Below are 18275 nucleotides of genomic sequence, written 5' to 3' on the forward strand. Positions count from 1 at the left end.
AAAACTTATTGCAAAATTGATTTCAAGATATTAAAAGTAACCAAGACGCTAGATTCCACTATTACACATGAATGAACGATACCAAATATGTTTCAAAACTCTAACTATCCTTTAAGTCCGTTATTTCTTAATTCACACATAATCAAACATATTCCCAAATATTAATTGTATTCCCTAAGAATAGACTATCAATCAATTAAACAAAGTATAATCTATCAAATTGAATCACAAGTAATTAAGAAAATTATGTGAACATTTAGAACTCCGCAAAAGCGGTGATTGAATGAATTATAAATTGTAAATTAGAGAAAATAAAATTGTTACCAATCATTCATGCATAGATAGCTTCATCCATTGCCTTGGTTGCGCGAGAATTAGCTTATCATCATGGAAACACGCTCAAAATTCATTTTTATTGCTCAAAGGGTGTTTACAAAGATGAAATGGGAGAAACAATGATAAAACAATGATTTTCTTTTCTCGCCCAAAAACTCCCCCCAAATGTGCTCTCTAGCTCTCTATTTATACACACAAATACACATCACTCAAATATATTCTTCCATAACTCCAAAATCTTCTTCTTTTTAATTAAAAATATCTTCAGGATTTTTCCTTCTCTTTATTCTATATATTTCTTTACTAAACCCATATCTTCTTTAATTCGCAGAATAGAATTCAAGATAAAATCTTCTAAGGATATCTTTCTTGTTTAATACAAGATAACTTCCTTTTTCTTCAAAACTTCATGTTTGTAAGGTAAGAAGATATTCTTCTCTTAAAGATAATAAATCCTTTACCGTTGAAACCAAATTTCCCGCCAATTTTTTTCTTTTCAAATCAAGGAAGAAGATGGATCCCCCTTAACCAGTAATGGGGTGCGATTAGCAGTTGGTTCCCTAGGGTGCCCCTTATCTAAAACTGAGAGTCCGAATAACATGTGTCCTCCGGGTGCCTATACCAACTTTTCGAGTCGAATTTTCCAAAAATGTTTATTTTCCAAAAATACCTACAAACACATAAAACACCATAATAAGTAGAAAATTGAGTACCAACAATACTGAAAATTGAGGACAATTTGGTCACAAAAATGTGTCTATCAAGAATGCTCAACATAAAGTACCTTACGGAAAAACCAACAAAGCTAATCAAAAATTAATCAACTTGGTTGTATCGTGCTCAACATAAGACACATTAGCGGAGCCTCACAGTATTACATAAAATATGGATCAATGAAGATCGATATTGTGGAATATACAAGGATTCATTCTATCTTCCATCACTATTTGCATAACGATATTTAATATACATAATCCTTGAACACAAAATATTTTAACCTATCTCCCATCAAAGAATTGACAATATAGGCTTCACTTTTGTATATGTCAAAAGTCTATTCATTCTTAAATCAATACATGAATACCGATCATGAACGACTTTACTTTTGACAAAATACGGGACAACATAGTCCACGGACGTAAACACCAATATCCCATAACAAATTGCAATATAACAAATCATAAAGATTAAATACTGCAAACCATCATCCTCCAAATATTTTTAGAATTTAAACCAATAAACCTAAAAAAAAGAAGATGAAAAATAATAGCTATGTGTAGTCACAATCATTGATATTCAAGCACCAGTTATTCTTCCAACTAAACCAAAAAGAAGACATACTAGGCAACAGACAAAACTCAGTTTTCCTTGATGATTTCATACCTCTGGAATGGTCCATCGAAATAGGAGTCACTGATATCCTTGATTTTGTTGACCGTAGAGACACCATGTTCATGAGTCAGAACGTTAGTTTTTCGATCAACAATGCGAACAAAGTGTCGAGCCTTAGCGCAGTCAATAATAACTTTCTTCTGATTCCTGATCAAGATATTCTGAGTACTAAGGATTTTTGCATGTCCATCAATAAGCTGCTTGATATGCAGTTGAAGGTTAACAAGTTCGTTCTTTACTTCATTCTGAACGAGAATTAAATCCTTGACAGATTCTCCAACCCAAGAGTTATACTCTTTCCTTTCAAGCATCTTCTTCAGAATAAACTCTTGAGCAGGATCACTTCCTTTGAGATCATACTCTACAGTAGGGTTAACTTCTTCTTTGGGAACGGTTTCCATTGAGTTCCTTTCTTGAAGATTAATGAACACATATATGACATATATATATGTTCAAGTATACACCTTATATGGAAACCCTAGAGTTCTTTGAGGAGATATGGACGTTCATGGACTAAGCCATACACCAGGGAATGGACCCAACCAGGAAAACTGCATACTGTGTCGCTTTCAAAAAAATTCAGCCCAAAAAGAAAGGTCACAGTGAAGAAGGAAGGAAATACTAAAAAATCACATCAGGAGATATCAAACATACAAACTAATGGAACTCAGCTAATTACTTGAGCATCTCTCAAACATCATCCTTGTATATCTCAAGTTAGATACAAGAATGGAACATTCTGCTACAAGGTAGCAGAGGGAGACATAGTTTCACCATAGGTTTCGAGAGAGTAGTTGTGATTTCCACCAGGATATCTGATCTCAGCATTTCTTGTCTTCCCATGGTAGTTTCCATTTTTAGGGAAATTTCTCATAGCTCTTCCTTAAAGTTCAAGAGAAGGAGCTTTCTGATTACTGAGTCTAGGACCTCTAGAGATAGGTTCAAGAGGATTTTCCGAGATGGATTTCCAAACTCTAGACTTAGATTCACCAGAGTTGTTCTTAAAATCACAGGTCATGCTTTCATCAGCAGCATAAGACTTTATACCAATAGAATGCACAGAAGTCCTGTAATGATTCCTAGGAAGGAGATCATTTTTATAAGATGTCTGGTGTTTTGTGAGCATGAGATTCACTGCAGTAGTCGACTGACTATTTACCCCATTGATAGTGGAAAGAAGCAAATTACGAAGTTTAGAAATTTATTTCTTCCTAGCAAAACAACGGATAACATAAAGATTCTCTTTTCCACAGAAAGTATAGGTTCGTGGAGAAGACGCAACAAACGACATCTGTTTTAACTTTACAGCCATGTGAAAAGATTATAAGTTATATAAACTTTTCTCGACACAATCTTCTTTTAAAGGACATTTATTCATGTACTGTATGTCAAGAGGAACAGTTGGAACAGAAGAATTTTTCCTTAAGACAGAGTTTTCCTTTTCCAAGGTTATGCACTGTTCATGGGCTAGTGAAAGTGATGCATCTAGCTTCTCTTTTTCAACACGAAGTCCGTCAAGATCAGATGAATGCGTCTTGATCAAACATTTTTTTTCTAATTGAGCCTTCTTTGATAACCTTTTCAAGATCACAAATCTTTTCACGCTGTAGATTATTCTCTTGAAGAATTTTCTCAATATCCTTAGAGAAAGATTCAATAATGTTATAGAGTACACGTTCTCGATCAATAGAATTTTCAAATTCATCGATGAGTTGATCATGATTCTGAAGATCAACAAACTCAGTAGAATTTTTTGCGATTCTGATGAGCTCCATTTCAGCTTTCGCCATTGTGTCCAATGTCTCATTAAAGGAAGAGTGATCAACGCAAGATGAGACAATCTTCCTACCTCGAGATTCGTAAGAATCAACTAAGGAACAATCCTTTGAGGTATTCTCGAGACAACTAACATAGTTGAAATCTTTAGGAGGAATCTTGGTATGCGCAAGAGATTCTGTCCTCAGACTCAGATTGCTACAAATACAGACTTGTAAGGGCTTGAACGTGTTTGCCTGCTCTGATACCAATTGAAAAAGCGGGGGTCTAACAACACCACCCAATATTTCGATTAGCAATCCGTATGGAAAAACTCGAATATACTTTTAAGAGAATCAACAAGACTCAATCAATTAAAAGTACATCAACGAATTTATATCTTTCTCTCTTGATTTGATTTCCTCAAACAGAAACTGCGAGTACTAATAAAATACAAGGATGGTACCAAAGACCAATATCCAAAGATCAATCAATGACAATCAACAACCAAAGGTTGGAATACTCTAATTGATGATCTAACGCACAACCTGTATTATTTCAATTATAAAGATAAAACAATATAATGCGGAAACTGAAATAACACAGACATCAATGAGGGCTAATATTTTAATAATTAAACGACCGACTTTAACTGCTCGGGAAGTTCTCCGTGTTTTTATTAAGTCCGCGACTGTCTTGGCCGGTCCAAGACCACCTGAGTGTCAGTAGGAGTCGCGGATGTGGGTTGAGAAAACCCCATTCTCCACTAGTGTCACTTGCGATGGGAGCAACCTTTCAGATGTAGGTAGGTTGCCCGGATATCAGGGACTCGTATCCTAATAATCTTTGGTTACTGGATTCCAACTACCAGAACCCTTAGACTACCTCGGTACTTGCACATTTCCGCTCCCCGAGTTCGAATAACCCGTCGAGTGTAAGTTGCTTCGGCACTTTCACATTGCCATCACCCCGAGTTCGAAACGACCATTCGAATGTAAGTCACCTCGGCACTTGCACATTGTCGTCGGCCCGTGTACGAATGACCATTAGTCGCATATGTCATTTTCCTTATCTATCCCTCGCGGATAAAAAAAGGATTTGAATGACAAGGTATCATACCCGCATTTCCATCTCTCATGGGTGGTATAGTTTCAAATGTCGTGCGTTCCATGATTGTTCCTACGGAGTACTGTCAGGTTTCAGTATCTTGTACGGTCCTTCTCCGAACTTTGACACAATAGTGCATGGCCCGCCCCACCTGGCCGCCAGTTTTCCATCCTTCTTGTCGCACTCGTTTTTATGCAATTCTTTAGGTACCAACTGCCCCAGGTGAAACTCTCTCGGGCGGACTTTTTTGTTGTATTCGCGTTGTATTCTCCTTTGGTAGTTCTCCATTTTTTGCAGATCCAGATATCTCGTCTCTTCCAAATCATCGAGTTTAGCTAAGATCAAATCTGACGATAGATTTCATCTCCATGCTTCAGTTCTTGTAGTGGGTATCATTGCCTCGGTTGGAAGGATTGCTTCGGTTCCATATGTGAGAATGAAAGGTGAGAGTCATGTTGTCTCTCTTAGGGTGGTTCGATATGCTCGTAGTACATTTTGTAGTTCTTCACACTATTCACCATACTCCCCTCCCAGCTTCTTTTTCAGATTATCCGATATCGTCTTGTTGGTGATATCGGATTGCCCATTACTCTGTGGATAAATGGGTGTAGCTTTACTCTTCCTGATGTTATAATTGTTGAATAACAGATCTATGTTCTTTCCTTGTAGTTGTTTCCCGTTATCCGATACGATAGCTGCAGGAATTCCGAAGCGACAATAATGTGCTCAAAGATGAACCGAAATTTATCCCGAATATGCCTTATTGGTGCATATTCGAACCGTTTGGTGAAGTAGTCTGTTGCTACTATCAACTACTTTATTTTTCCCGATCCGACATGCAGTGGTCCCACAATGTCGATGCCCCACTTGGCAAAGGTCCAAGTGCTTACCATCGAGTTCAATGATACTGATGGTGCGTGTGTCTTCTTCCCAAACTTTTCACATTCATCACAAATCAGTGCCATGTGCTTCACATTTTCATTCATATAGGTCCAGAAATACCCCATCATCTTAGGTCTCGCCGATAGACTCCGACCCAAACTATGATTTCATGCGCCGCCATAATGTAGTTCATTTAGGATCGAATGTCCTTCCTCTTTGGTCAAACATCTTAGAAGTGGTCCCAACTATGACCTCCTGTACAATATGCCTTCTCGCAACTCATAACATGATGCTTTGATTTTAATTTTGTTATCTTCGGCTCGCCCTTTTGGTAATTATCTCGACTCTAAATATTGGTGAATTGGTTTCCTCCAATCTCCCGCCTCATGTCTATCGGATGTGGCAACTACCATTTGTATTTCCATATCTCTTTCTTCAGGTGTTGACGACATTAATACTCTTCCGATACGTATGGCTTCAATGCTCGGGTCCGTTAACATGGACGCGATATATGCTAGCGCATCCGCATGTCGGTTGTATTTTCTGCAAATATGTCGGAACTTGATGTTGGGAATCTTATCAATGTAGAATTTTGCTAACTTCTAGTATTTCTGAAGTATCGGGTCATGAATGGTATATTCTTCACTAATTTGTCGAACCACCAACTGTGAATCACTAGTTAGTCTCACCTCCCCAAGTCCCAATTCTACAATTAGCCATAAAGCATGTATTACCGCTTCATATTCAGTGACATTGTTGGTTGCTTCAACCTCAAGCCTAAATAAGTGGACTATCTTTTTTCCTTTCGGGGTTGTGAAGACCAACCCCAATCCCGACCCGTCCTTGTTTGATGATCCATCAGTGAATACCTCCCATCGTGTCGGGCTGCAGGTCTCAATAAGGTCGGAGGGTTCATCCCTATCTTCTTCCATGCCCGGGGATATCCTCTACTTCTTCCTCCCCGCCAAGGGGAAAATCATCAAGGAAATCCTCCACTGCCTGTGATTTGATGGTTGTCCTCATTTCATATAAGACGTTAAACTGCTTAATCTGAGCACTCCACTTGGATATTCGTCCTGATCTTGCTGCGTTGTCGAGTACTGACCCGATAGAGGACTTTGTTAGCACCCTGATCCTGTGGGTCTGAAAGTATGTCCGCAATTTATGTATTGCAAATATTAGTGCAAGTATTAGTTGCTCAATTTTTGTATAGTTCTTTTCTGCTGGGCTCATGGTTTTACTAATAAAGTACGCTGGTTTTTTCTCCTGTTCCAACATTCTTGACCAGTACCGCGCTGATAGCACAGGTTGTATCTCCAAGGTATAACGTAAGCACTTCTTCGGGCTTGGGTCGTTGTAGCACGGGTAGACTCGTGAGATGCTGTTTAATTTTCTTGAATGCTTCTTCACACTCTTCACTCCATTTTAATTTTTCTCTCTTTCTCAGTGTTCCGAAGAAATCCTTGCATTTGTCGAATGATCGTGAGATCAAACGTCCTAGGGCCGCCAAACACCCATTTAAATTTTGCACATCTTTAACAGTCACCGGTGATGGCATCTCTAGGATGACTCTGACTTTATCGGGGTCCGTTTTAATTCCTTTGTCCGTGACTATGTACCCCAAAAACTTTCCTAGGTTACCCAAAAGGCGCATTTATCCAGGTTAACCCTCATTTTGTACTTCTCCATCGTTTGAAAAATGTCCCGAAGATCTTCGATGTGGTTGATTTCCAACTTACTTTTGACTAACATATCAGCTACATATACCTCAATGGTGTTGTGAATCTTGTCCTCAAACATGTTGTTTATGGGTAAAAATTGATTCTGTTGTTTTTGGTAATTTGGGGTGTGTTGATGAGAAACGAGTTCAAACCCTAAACAAATGCACTGCACGAGAATGCTTTTAGGTTCGAGAAATCAATCTGTAAGACTCTGGCCTAAACCAAGAAATGGCCGTTCCATATTCAATTCGGTCACAGTGTGAAGGAGAACGGTTGATCTTAGGGAGGGAGGCGGAGAAGGTTTTTGAGATCAGAGTGTTGAATTATGAAGGTGTGGCCGTTTATGACTTGTGTATCATAAAATGGTTTCTGGATACTTTTGTTGATAACACTTGTTCTATTGAAATAGGTTGAATCCTATTTATACAAGTTATTGAGCGCACGCCCTGATCTCGTAGGAAGTGGAGGTGATTAAGCAGTGGAGAAGTGGGGTTGTATGAAGAGTAGTGATCACCACGTTTCCATTATGAGGGAGACCTGATCACACTTTCACCCACTACTACCATTGTTGTTAACCGTCCGTCTTTCCCGACACATTCTCGTAATGGACGAGTTTCACGTCGCACGCTGTAAACCGCCATACCAATACCTTAGTAAGCATCCCCCATTTTGTGACATGTTTGATGTCTCGAATAAGTGGGTCAAGTCGTGGGACCGCCGCGAAGAATAGCATGGTGCTATTAGGTGAAACAACTAAGTTGTTTATGAGGACAATATAAAATATTGTATGTATTCGATGCATGTGAAGCATCGCATTTAAGCATCTCAAACTAATTGATGTGTATGAAGCATCATTGTTTTAGAACCTTATTAAATAAGTCGTGAATATGCGTCTTAAAGGAGGAAGCATGATCGACCACCTTTGGGTGATCATTTGAGGACCCTACGGTCAAGTCATTACTTGGTCGATCGCCTCATGTGGAAGAGGGATGACCGGTCTTCACAATGTTTTTTTTTTTTTGTTTTCGAGAAACAAATCCACACCATCCAACTAGGTTAGCAAAGTTGGGTGGACGAGATGATTTACGGCAGTTGCATACTACCATTGACGCAACTTTAGGGTTTAGGGATCCGTGTGGCCCACCCCTCTTTGGGCGTGCGTTTCGAGGCATTGAGCCATAATTTGCGTAGGCCGGTCAATCACGTGTAAAGGTGGGTCCACAGTGATCACGTTAACACCTTCGGGACCACTTGAATCTAGATCTATGCCGCTCGTTTAGGCTAGCGAAGATGGATGGTTGTGATCAATATGCGACAGTTATGTACTGTCGTGACCTAAATTAGGGTTTTTGAACATAACGTGTCTGCTCAAGTTTGTACAAGCGGTCGAGCACCCTATAGTCTTGCCATAGGCAAGTCGATCGTCCAAGAGGAAAGTGGGGCCGCCAATAATCATGCTGATACTTCTTTAATCGTTCGTAGGAAGATCTAAGCCGTCAAACTAGGCTGGCGAAGTTGGGCGGATATGATGGCTTTTGAGACCGTTTTTTACGGTTTAGCTCGTTCGAGCTTTGTTTTTACGCAGCGCAATCGCCCACGTTCGGGTCGGCGTTTGAAGCGCTTGTGCATGGGCAACATGGGAATCGATCAACTAGAGAACTAGTGGGCCCGCTGGTAATTACTACGGCGCCTTTTTGATCGCCCAAAGCTCAATCTAAGACGTCCAACTTGGCTGGACAAGTTGGACAGACGTGATGACTTTGAGACCGTCATGGTCGGTCTAGCTCGTTTGAGCTTCTAAATAGCGCGAACACCCATGTTTGGGTCGGCGTTTGAAGTGCTTGTGAATGAGCAAAAGACTACTCGATCGACTAGGGCACTAATGGGCCCGTCGGCGGTCGCTATAGTGATTGCCTAGTTCTGCTAGGAGTAGTATAAGTTTGTTAAATCACGCAGCCAAATCGTGTGGCCGTGATTATTTTTTGAGACTGATGTGAACAGTCCAGATTTTCCTTAAGGAATTTAAACGCGTTCGATCGCGCAACTTTTAATTAAAAGGTGTGTGAACGCGCTGATCTCTTTGCCAGAGGGTGGTGTAGCCTATGTGAGTGTTTTCATGCAGGTCTCAATACTGAAAATTCGGGAGATTCATGCTACTCTGTTGCGAGCTAACATTTAATCGTCATGTCATGCCAATATTGAGAGTTCGTTGGGGAACATAGCATATGAAAATACTAGGCATGCCATGCATTAGTGAATAATGCTGGTGCAAGACAAAATTTATAGAATATTTGGGATTGTTGCTACATGCACCATTCTGAGTAAATTTGATACACATAAATATATTGAATTTCTCAATACATATATGAGCGAAGAGGCTTAGGCACTCAACACTTTTAAATGGCTCAATTTCATTAGTGAATAATGCAACCAAGATCTTAAATACTCGTTAGGCTCTATACTAGTGAACAATTCATCTAGGATCTTGAGTTTCAATACAATATGAAGAGAGGCATAGGCACTCATCAGATTTTGACATATTCTTCAAATTCCTTGCGGAATATGGACATATCAAGGTCTATTAATTCCGATGTCGGGTCAGGTAGATAGAGTTTTACAATTTTCGCCCTAAACTAAAAACCACCATCAACACATGTCTTCCACCAACCTTTGATACGTGGCACCCGCATTCTTCAGTCCGAATGACATCTTGGTATAGCAGTAAAATACTCTGGGTGTAAAGAAAGATGTGTTTTCTTGATCCTCGGGAGCCAGCGGGATCTGGTTATATCCCGTGTATCTGTCCATTAACGATATCATCTTGAGTCCCACTATTGGCTCTACTAGTTGATCGATGTTTGGGAGGGGAAAGCTTTCCTTTGGACATGCCTTATTTAGATCACTGAAGTCAATGCAGATTCGGACCCCTCCGTTATTTTTAGGTACTATCACCATGTTCGAAATCCATAATGGATATTGTGCCTTCCGGATGATCCCCGATGACTGTAACTTCTTTAGATCCACCTCTATTTCCGCTTGTAGTTCGGGTGCGATCCTACGCATTTTATGCCGGACTTGTCTAAACTTTGGATTTATATATCTTTAGGTGATGACAACACACCTAGGGATCAATACCTTTCATATCGTGCATCTTCCAGGCGAATGCGTCCATATGCTCTCGTAGTAAAGATATTAATCGACTTGACTCCTCCTCTGATAACAACGACCCGATCTTTACTATCTTCTGCTCTTCTTCCATCCCAAGATTGACCTCCAGAGTAGGCTCTAGAGCTGTGAAGTTTGGCTTTGGACCCCCGATCAGTGTTGCTTCCTTTGATTGATATAAGATTTTGTCCTCGCCTGCTTCATAGGACATAACTGCTTGTGAGATCACCTTCTCCAACTCCTGGTTAGCTTTGATTTCTTTGGCCTTGTTCTTTTCTCGACGTAATCTAGCTCGTCTCTCTTTATTTTGCTGGATGTCCACCTGGATGCATTGTCTAGAGGCTTGTGGATAAACCAAGACTTCAACTACATCCCTGTAGGTAGGAAACCTCAACCTCTAATGGTAAGCAGATGCTACCCCTTTGATGCCTGCAAACCACGGTCTCTCGATGATCGCTTCATATGGCGATATGACATCTACTACACAAAAGGTAGTAAGAGTATCTAAGTACCCTTCTCCATCCGAGAATCTCAATGTAACCTCTACCTTTGGTATAGTCACCGTCCCATTAAAGCCATAAATACTGTAGGTTGAGGGGATCATGATATCATCTGTTAATTCCATTTTCTTGAACGTATCATAAAAAAGAACTTCTACAGAGCTTCCATTATCAATCGGGATTCTCTTTACCCCCCACTCTTTTATCAGTAAAGTGATAACTAATGGATCTCCATGTGCTTGACCATTCATCAGGACATCTTTGGATGAGAATGTGATTGGTTGCATCATCCACGCTTTTATGGGAAAGGTCCTGGACACACTAAAGATATCCTTCCCCGATCGATCCCTCTTATGAATCCTTGATGTAATTCTCGATCCCAAATCTAGTCCTTGGGTCGTGGAATGCGAGATTGTGTTGCATACAAACTGGGTTCCCCGATCAACCCTGACTTGATGCGATGGTGCATCGGGTGCTGGTACTGCCTGCTTGACGAACTGCCTCAAATATCTGTCCCGAATCAAATGTTGAACTATGTCTTTTACTTATAAACAATCATTGGTTGAGTGTCCACTGAACTGATGGTAAGGCAGAACTCTGGATAGTTCTTTGCCTCGTTAAACTGTATTCCTCTGGTTTTCGGGTACCTTATATCATTCTTTTCTCTACCTCCTTAAAGATTTCTTCCAATGGTGCATTCAAGGGCGTATAAGTCTTTGGTTCGTACTAAGGTTTCTTTCCCTTTTCAACCCACTCCTTTTTACCCGACCCTTTGTGTTGGGTCCCGACCTATTTTCGGGTCGCTTCGAGATTTCCTTGGGAGCTACTCCTGTTGCACTGGCCTCCTGCACACCCTATCCTATGTTCCCTCTTGTATTTCTTCAAAGGAGATGTAATGCTCTTGCATTTTCCTCATCTCCTTCAATGTCCGTGGTTTCTCGGTGAACATGGCTATCCAGATAGGGTCTGATTTTGCGAGGGAATTCTCAAACCCGAATATTTGTTGGTCCACTGGTACCTTCCCGATATCGGTGCACAATTTCCTCCATCTTTCCGTTAAAGACCTCAAAGGCTCCCTTAACCTTCTTTCCAAAGTGAATAATTTGTTTAGCCTCGATCTAGCGATGTTGTTGTGCATTAAGTTTCGAGAAAAGTTTCCACTAGATCTCCATAATTTCCAACCGATCCTTCGGGTAAAGTGTAGAACCAATTTTTAGCTTCACCCTCTAGGCTAGCTAGGAAGAATTTGCACATGACCAGGTCATTGTGTTCTCATTACAATAATGACATCATATACATCTTAACGTGTTCCACAACATCTCATGTGCCATCAAATCGGGATGGGAATGTAGGTAAAGTACACTTTGGGGGAAGGACGCTTGCTCCAATTCTCGGGTAAATGGGGTCTTTTCAGCTTCATTGATTACTTCCGCCAATTTATCATCCTCTCCATCTCCATCCAGCTTTTTAACCATTTCCTCAAGTTTTCTGAGCTTAGATTCGGTTGCATTATCGGATCTTCCGCTTTGTTCGGGTACCTCTTCTTCGGTTTTCGATTCTTCGGGAGGACCATATCCTTATCCTGGATGATTGGGCTCGGGTACGGGTCCTCGGTATCGTGGGGTTGTACGGGTATATCCTTATTGGGTTTGATCATTTGATGTTCCTCTGCTGGACGAACCTCGCGACCTCGGCCCTTGGTTTCTAAGTCGGTAATTCTCCTGCTCGAATGCTATGTTCCTTCTTTGTATCTCCCTCATAAATTCTTCATGCCTTCTCTGGTTTTCCAAAATCTCCATTAATGTCGGATCCGTGCTCTCATGACTAGAAGGATCATGATGGTGGTTTCCTGGTGCGGCTGGTGGTGGCACTGGTGGTGGTTGGGTTCCAATCTTGTTTACTAACCGAATCTGTCGGAGTCGTTCCTCCTCCCGATCCAAAGCGGCTTGGTGTTCAACATGCTCCCTGGATCGTCGGCGATCCTCCTACATCAGCAGCGCCTCCTCATCGTCTTCAGTGTCCTATGCGGTCATCCCATATACCATATTCTCGGGTCTCCTTTGACTCGGATCTGTGCGTCCCAGGAAAGTGTGGTCATCATCCTGGCCCAGGTTGACCTCCTCATTAACGGTTGTCATTCCCCCAGCTGGCGCTCGATTCTCCTCGATTCATGATCGATGGCTACTCTCCTGTCGCGAGTATGTGACTCCCTCTTGCATGCTGGTTCCTGCCACTGTTCGATTTCTTGGAATCCTGCCAGTCCCCGAAGTGCTGGCCATCGGATCAGGTCCATTTTTTCCTCCGAGAATTTCTCATACGTCCACGTGGGTGAAAGGATGATCTTATTACTTTACTCAAGTTTACAAGGAAGAATGCTCTCCACGATACTCTATCTCTCCTCTTACTCACTCACAGATTACTTTCCTCTTCTCAATACAACATGTCTGTATTTATAGGCTAACACGCTCATACAATGAATTTACAGTGTAAGTCACATTCTATCTTCTTCAATGATCCTGTCGGGTGATTCGTACTGTCTTCCTCGATACTTATCGCCTGATCTCTCATCTCCCCAATGAGCATACTTCCCGATATTGACAGCATAATATTCTTTACCCGGCGTCGTCGTTCCTTCCGACCCGAATCGGCTATCCTTAGTTCCTTGCCCCCACTTTGACTAGATTCTTCTGCTTTTCCCACCTGCCTTGTCAGTGTATTTAATGCCTTGATTCCCGATATACATCTCTCCATCACATCCGATTCTTCACTTTAAACGTGCTAGTTTCACATGTGCTTGGTAGATATCTCTTTTCTTGAGCCAATGTTATAGAGGATGATTCAGTGTTTCACTCTACTTCGTCTCTGGTGGGTCGTCGTCCGAGATTATGCCACGTACACTTGCCAATTATTTGCTACTGCATCATTGTTAAAGAAGTGTGGAATAAAGATGGTCCAAATGTGTATCGATGATATCCAGCCGTTAATGCCTCTCTCAAGGATCTCATCCATGCCTTAAATGACCCTCTCCTGTTAATTATGTTGGAATTTTGAGTTAAAATTATTTACGTGAGTGAAAATTGTTTTCAAGAATTAACCTCCAAGAGATGTGTTTGGGTTATGTCTTTTCACCATGAGACACCTAGTCATGAATAGGTGTTATGGAGAGTCACCATTGGCCATGGAGAGTCACCTATTGGTGAAAAGACACCTTGTAGAGTCACCATTGACTCTGTATAAAGCCATCTCTTAGTTTTGTGTTGTATGTGTTTTTACAAGTTTTTTTGTGAAGTAGAAAACAAGTTTTGAAGTCAAGAGTCAAAGTCATTTAAGAGCACAGTAATTGTCAACATTCGCTTGCCTAAAAGTATTGTAGTGCTATTTACTATAAGGTGTGATCGTTGTATCTTGAAAGGCGACATCCGTAGAACTGTGAGCACCGTATGTGGAGATGAATTGTCTTTAAGGAAAGAGGAGTACCTCGCCTCGATCAACAGTCAGTCGCATGAATATCGTTTCCGAGAAACCGAAACGCATATATTTTTTAACAAATTCTGTGGTGGGGGCATTGATATACGTTTGGACATCTGGTTGGTCCATCTCTAGACGGTCCGTAGCTTACGTTAAGATTCTAATGTAATGCTGGTCCACATTGTTTTCTTTTTGTTTTTCTTCCTGGTAGTGGTTATAAACCTCGATGTTAAGTTTCTTGTGAGTTGTGACTTGTGAGCACCGGATTCAGAGATATGTAGATTGGTTGGCTGAGCTTGAGTCGCTGTGACCCCATAACGACTTGAAGTTCTTTACCAACAATATCATTAAACTACAGAGGTAAAATTGGCTGAGTCGCTGTGACCCCATGAGGTAGACTTAATTAGTCCATGTGCTGGTATTTTCTCTGAAATTCTGAAGCCATGTTTCTAGATGGAATTAAATTTGGGATGGTTGACAGTTCTAGCTTCCACACTTCGCAAATAGAGTTCACATCTGTAGTGGTTGTACATTGACTGGGTACAGATCCTGGTGCTTGCTTGCTCAACTGATCACACACATTTATTTTAATTTAATTTTTTTTCCATGTAACCGTTGGTAGTTCATCTTATGGCGATTTATATGTTGTTTAATTTAATCGGTACGCCTAGAACGACTGTAATAATTAAATGAGAGACGGCTTTGTGTAGTAGATACAAACAATGTTAGTTTTTGTAAGAATATAAAAAACTGAGAATAAAATCAAGTGGCCAGGATAGAGTCCTTTTTACTTTTACCCTCTCCGAGACGCCTGTCTTTTGATAATTTCTCATCCATCTTCCACTATAAAGTTTTGCTATCAGTTTGAAATCCAAAACGATAACTGGAAAAATGGGTCTGTCGAAAAAGTCTTATCTTTCTTTCTCTCTCGTCCTCTTTTCCACCATATTTGTTTTAGAATCGGTATCTGCTGCTACTTCACCTCCACTTAAGTTTAAAAATGGAGAATTTAAGATTTTGCAAGTTGCAGACATGCATTATGCTGATGGAATTACAACACCATGTGAAGATGTTTTGGAGATGAAGGGTTGTTCTGATCTTAATACTACTGCTTTCATTAACAGAATGATTAAAGCTGAAAAACCTGATCTTATTGTCTTCACTGGTAAATTATTTCATTACCATTCTTTAATTAGTAGTACTTTATTTAATTTATGTTTATCACAATTCTTAGAAATGTTTTCCTTACCGTTCTTCAAGTTTTAGAAAAAAAATTCTTCTATTGTTCGAGATTTGAGAATAAGTAAAATTCTGAAATTGGTGTCACTCCTGCATAATTCTTAATCCTGTTAATTAGCTTTGCTTGCCCAGTTGCCCTTGTTTTATTTGCACTAGGTTTACACCCAGACCCATATTAAGCACATGTTTCATTGATTAACTTACTTACTAACTGCATTGGCATGAGCTTGATTATCATTGTTTTAGTGAATTTTCACCATATGTTTGGTTTGACTGAGCAGGAGATAACATATTTGGTCAGGACGCAACTGATGCAGCGAAATCTTTAGATGCCTCATTTGCACCGGCAATTGCGGCAGGTATACCATGGGCTGCTGTTCTAGGTAACCATGACATGGAATCAACCTTGACCAGAGAAGGGGTGATGAAACATATTGCAGGCATGCAGCTTACTTTGTCGCAGTTGAACCCTGCATCTGCTGATGTTATTGATGGTTTTGGAAACTATAACCTGGAAGTTGCTGGTGCTGAAGGTTCAAGCCTCCAAAACAAGACTGTTCTTAACTTATACTTCTTGGATAGTGGAGATTACTCCACAGTTCCTTCCATTGGTGGATACGGATGGATCAAAGCTTCCCAACAGTTTTGGTACCAAAAAACCTCGCTCATGCAACAGGTACTGTCTTTAATCATCAAAAACACATTTGACCTTTCATATTTGCCTATTATGCTAAGCTAAGCAATAAATCTTATCAGGTAAAATTGGACTAGAATGACAACCATGATAATTAGTATTCTTTTCAGACTAGCCCGTACTAGTCTATTCATCATTTTTCTTATGCAAATGCAGAAAGCTTATATGAGCAAACCGAAACCACAAAAAGCTCCTGCGCCAGCACTAGCTTACTTTCACATACCATTGCCAGAGTACGAAGACCTAGGATCAAACTTCACCGGCGTGAAAGGAGAGGGGTTAATTAGCTCACCGTCAGTAAATTCTGGTTTTTTCACAACCCTGAGAGATGCAGGGGATGTGAAAGCCGTCTTCACAGGGCATGATCACTTAAATGACTTTTGTGGTGAGCTCAGTGGTGTACATCTTTGTTATGCTGGTGGTTTTGGTTATCATGCTTATGGGTTAAAAGGATGGTCACGAAGAGCAAGAGTGGTGTCAGTGACTTTGGAAAAAACGAAAACGGGAAAATGGGGAGCAGTTAACACCATTCGAACGTGGAAGCGACTCGATGATGAAAATCTTACTACCATTGATCCTCAGGTTCTCTTTGCAGGTAAATAGGTACTCTTTCACAAATATATCTATCCCAATTAAGCTGATATTATATGGTTTAATTAGGAACTTATTAGGTTAAAGTTTGAACTCTTTTTCCTTGATACAAGCTATCTAGTGTCAAGTTGATTATTTCTATAGCAAGTCTCCAAACATATTGATCCTGTTGGTCTCATTTTCTGGCATTTGGCATCAATATCATAGTCTGAAATTGCGAAAATTAGAAAATTTAGAAACTCTCTTGTTTGCAGAGTTTGGTCCCTCGTCATCTTCCGACTCTTCAACACCATCACCAAACTCGTCACCATTTTCGAACTCATCTCCATTACCACTCGACGCCATCCCGGCCCCCTCACCTTCATCAAACTCTTCATCAGCACGTACGAACTCATTTGTGTTACCACTTGTTGCCATCACATTCTTGTCACTACTCTTTCTATTACATGCTAGAAGTGGGTTCCTTTTGGTTCCGGGCTCTCCCTATCAGCTTTGAAAGGTTTCTCTTAACTAGGTGTATTCAAGATTGTTGTCACCAACTTAGCATTTTATTCTGTTAAAGTTTCTACCTTCTTGTCAAATGTATCGGAATATGAACGCTTCCCTTCTTCCCCCATCAATATATTTCTCTCCTGTAGAAGTTGTCTTAATAATTTAAATGGTCCTATAAATCTCCACGTAAAGCCTTGAATCATTTGCGAGTTGAAGCATAAACCACAAGGAACTGCACGGGTTCAGTGTGCACTTACACCGCTTGATCAAAGATATCAAGTAGAAAACAGTTGTTATTCAAGAAGTTACAGAATCATAATCAGGAAGAGAGGAAGACAACAAAACCATGAAGTAGTTCTTATCTATGTGTCGAATCACAGTGTGTATGTAGGACTCTAATTTTGGTTCATACACGGTGTCTATTAATTGAGAGTTTACTCATTTTCATGTTTCCAATGTTAACAGGTAGTGCAAAGAAGAGATCGTTGAGAGGAATATGAGGAGGGGCCGTGGGGGAAGTTTGTTACATAGTTAAAGAAGACGATGTTGCATTCCATTACAGAATTTCCAAGAGAAAAGGAAGTACAGATTAGAAACAACAATGTTGTTAAAGCAATCATATAAGAGAAACAATGCAGGTTTTACGTTTTGTTCTGTGTTTTGCTTCCTGTTCCATACACCAAGCAGGAAGCTACTAGAAATCTAGGATTATTAGTCCAAGTCAAGTCAAGTTGACTCGACTCGACTCGACTATCTGTGTCATATTATACTGGCATAAATACCTCTCCCCTGTCTGGTATCATTACCTCTCCTCTGTCTACGTGTAAGACACCTGATCATTGCTCTTATAATAATACAATACTATACTAGTATAACACGCACGCGCGATGAGCCTGCTATTGTCAAAAAAAGTCAAACTTTTTGTAAAATGAA

General features: G+C 40.3%; 1 protein-coding gene across 3 annotated transcripts; it reads left to right on the forward strand.

Annotated features, from left to right (window-relative positions):
• Positions 1–15140: 15140 nt before the first annotated feature.
• Positions 15141–18275, forward strand: LOC113301636 (probable inactive purple acid phosphatase 29). Of its 3 annotated transcripts, none has more exons than XM_026550422.1 (4): positions 15141–15491; positions 15847–16241; positions 16416–16854; positions 17105–17470. In XM_026550422.1, the coding sequence occupies exons 1-4, from the start codon at positions 15218–15220 to the stop codon at positions 17344–17346; spliced, it is 1350 nt and encodes a 449-aa protein (XP_026406207.1). In that variant the 5' UTR covers positions 15141–15217; the 3' UTR covers positions 17347–17470. The 3 variants fall into 3 exon arrangements, with proteins under 3 accessions (XP_026406207.1, XP_026406209.1, XP_026406208.1); XM_026550424.1 differs by lacking the exon at positions 17105–17470 and adding an exon at positions 17808–18275 and having other exon boundaries at positions 15150–15491; positions 16416–16862; XM_026550423.1 differs by lacking the exon at positions 17105–17470 and adding an exon at positions 17808–18275 and having other exon boundaries at positions 15158–15491.

Source organism: Papaver somniferum, chromosome 8, assembly GCF_003573695.1.
Source record: "Papaver somniferum cultivar HN1 chromosome 8, ASM357369v1, whole genome shotgun sequence".
Classification (NCBI taxonomy): domain Eukaryota; kingdom Viridiplantae; phylum Streptophyta; class Magnoliopsida; order Ranunculales; family Papaveraceae; genus Papaver; species Papaver somniferum.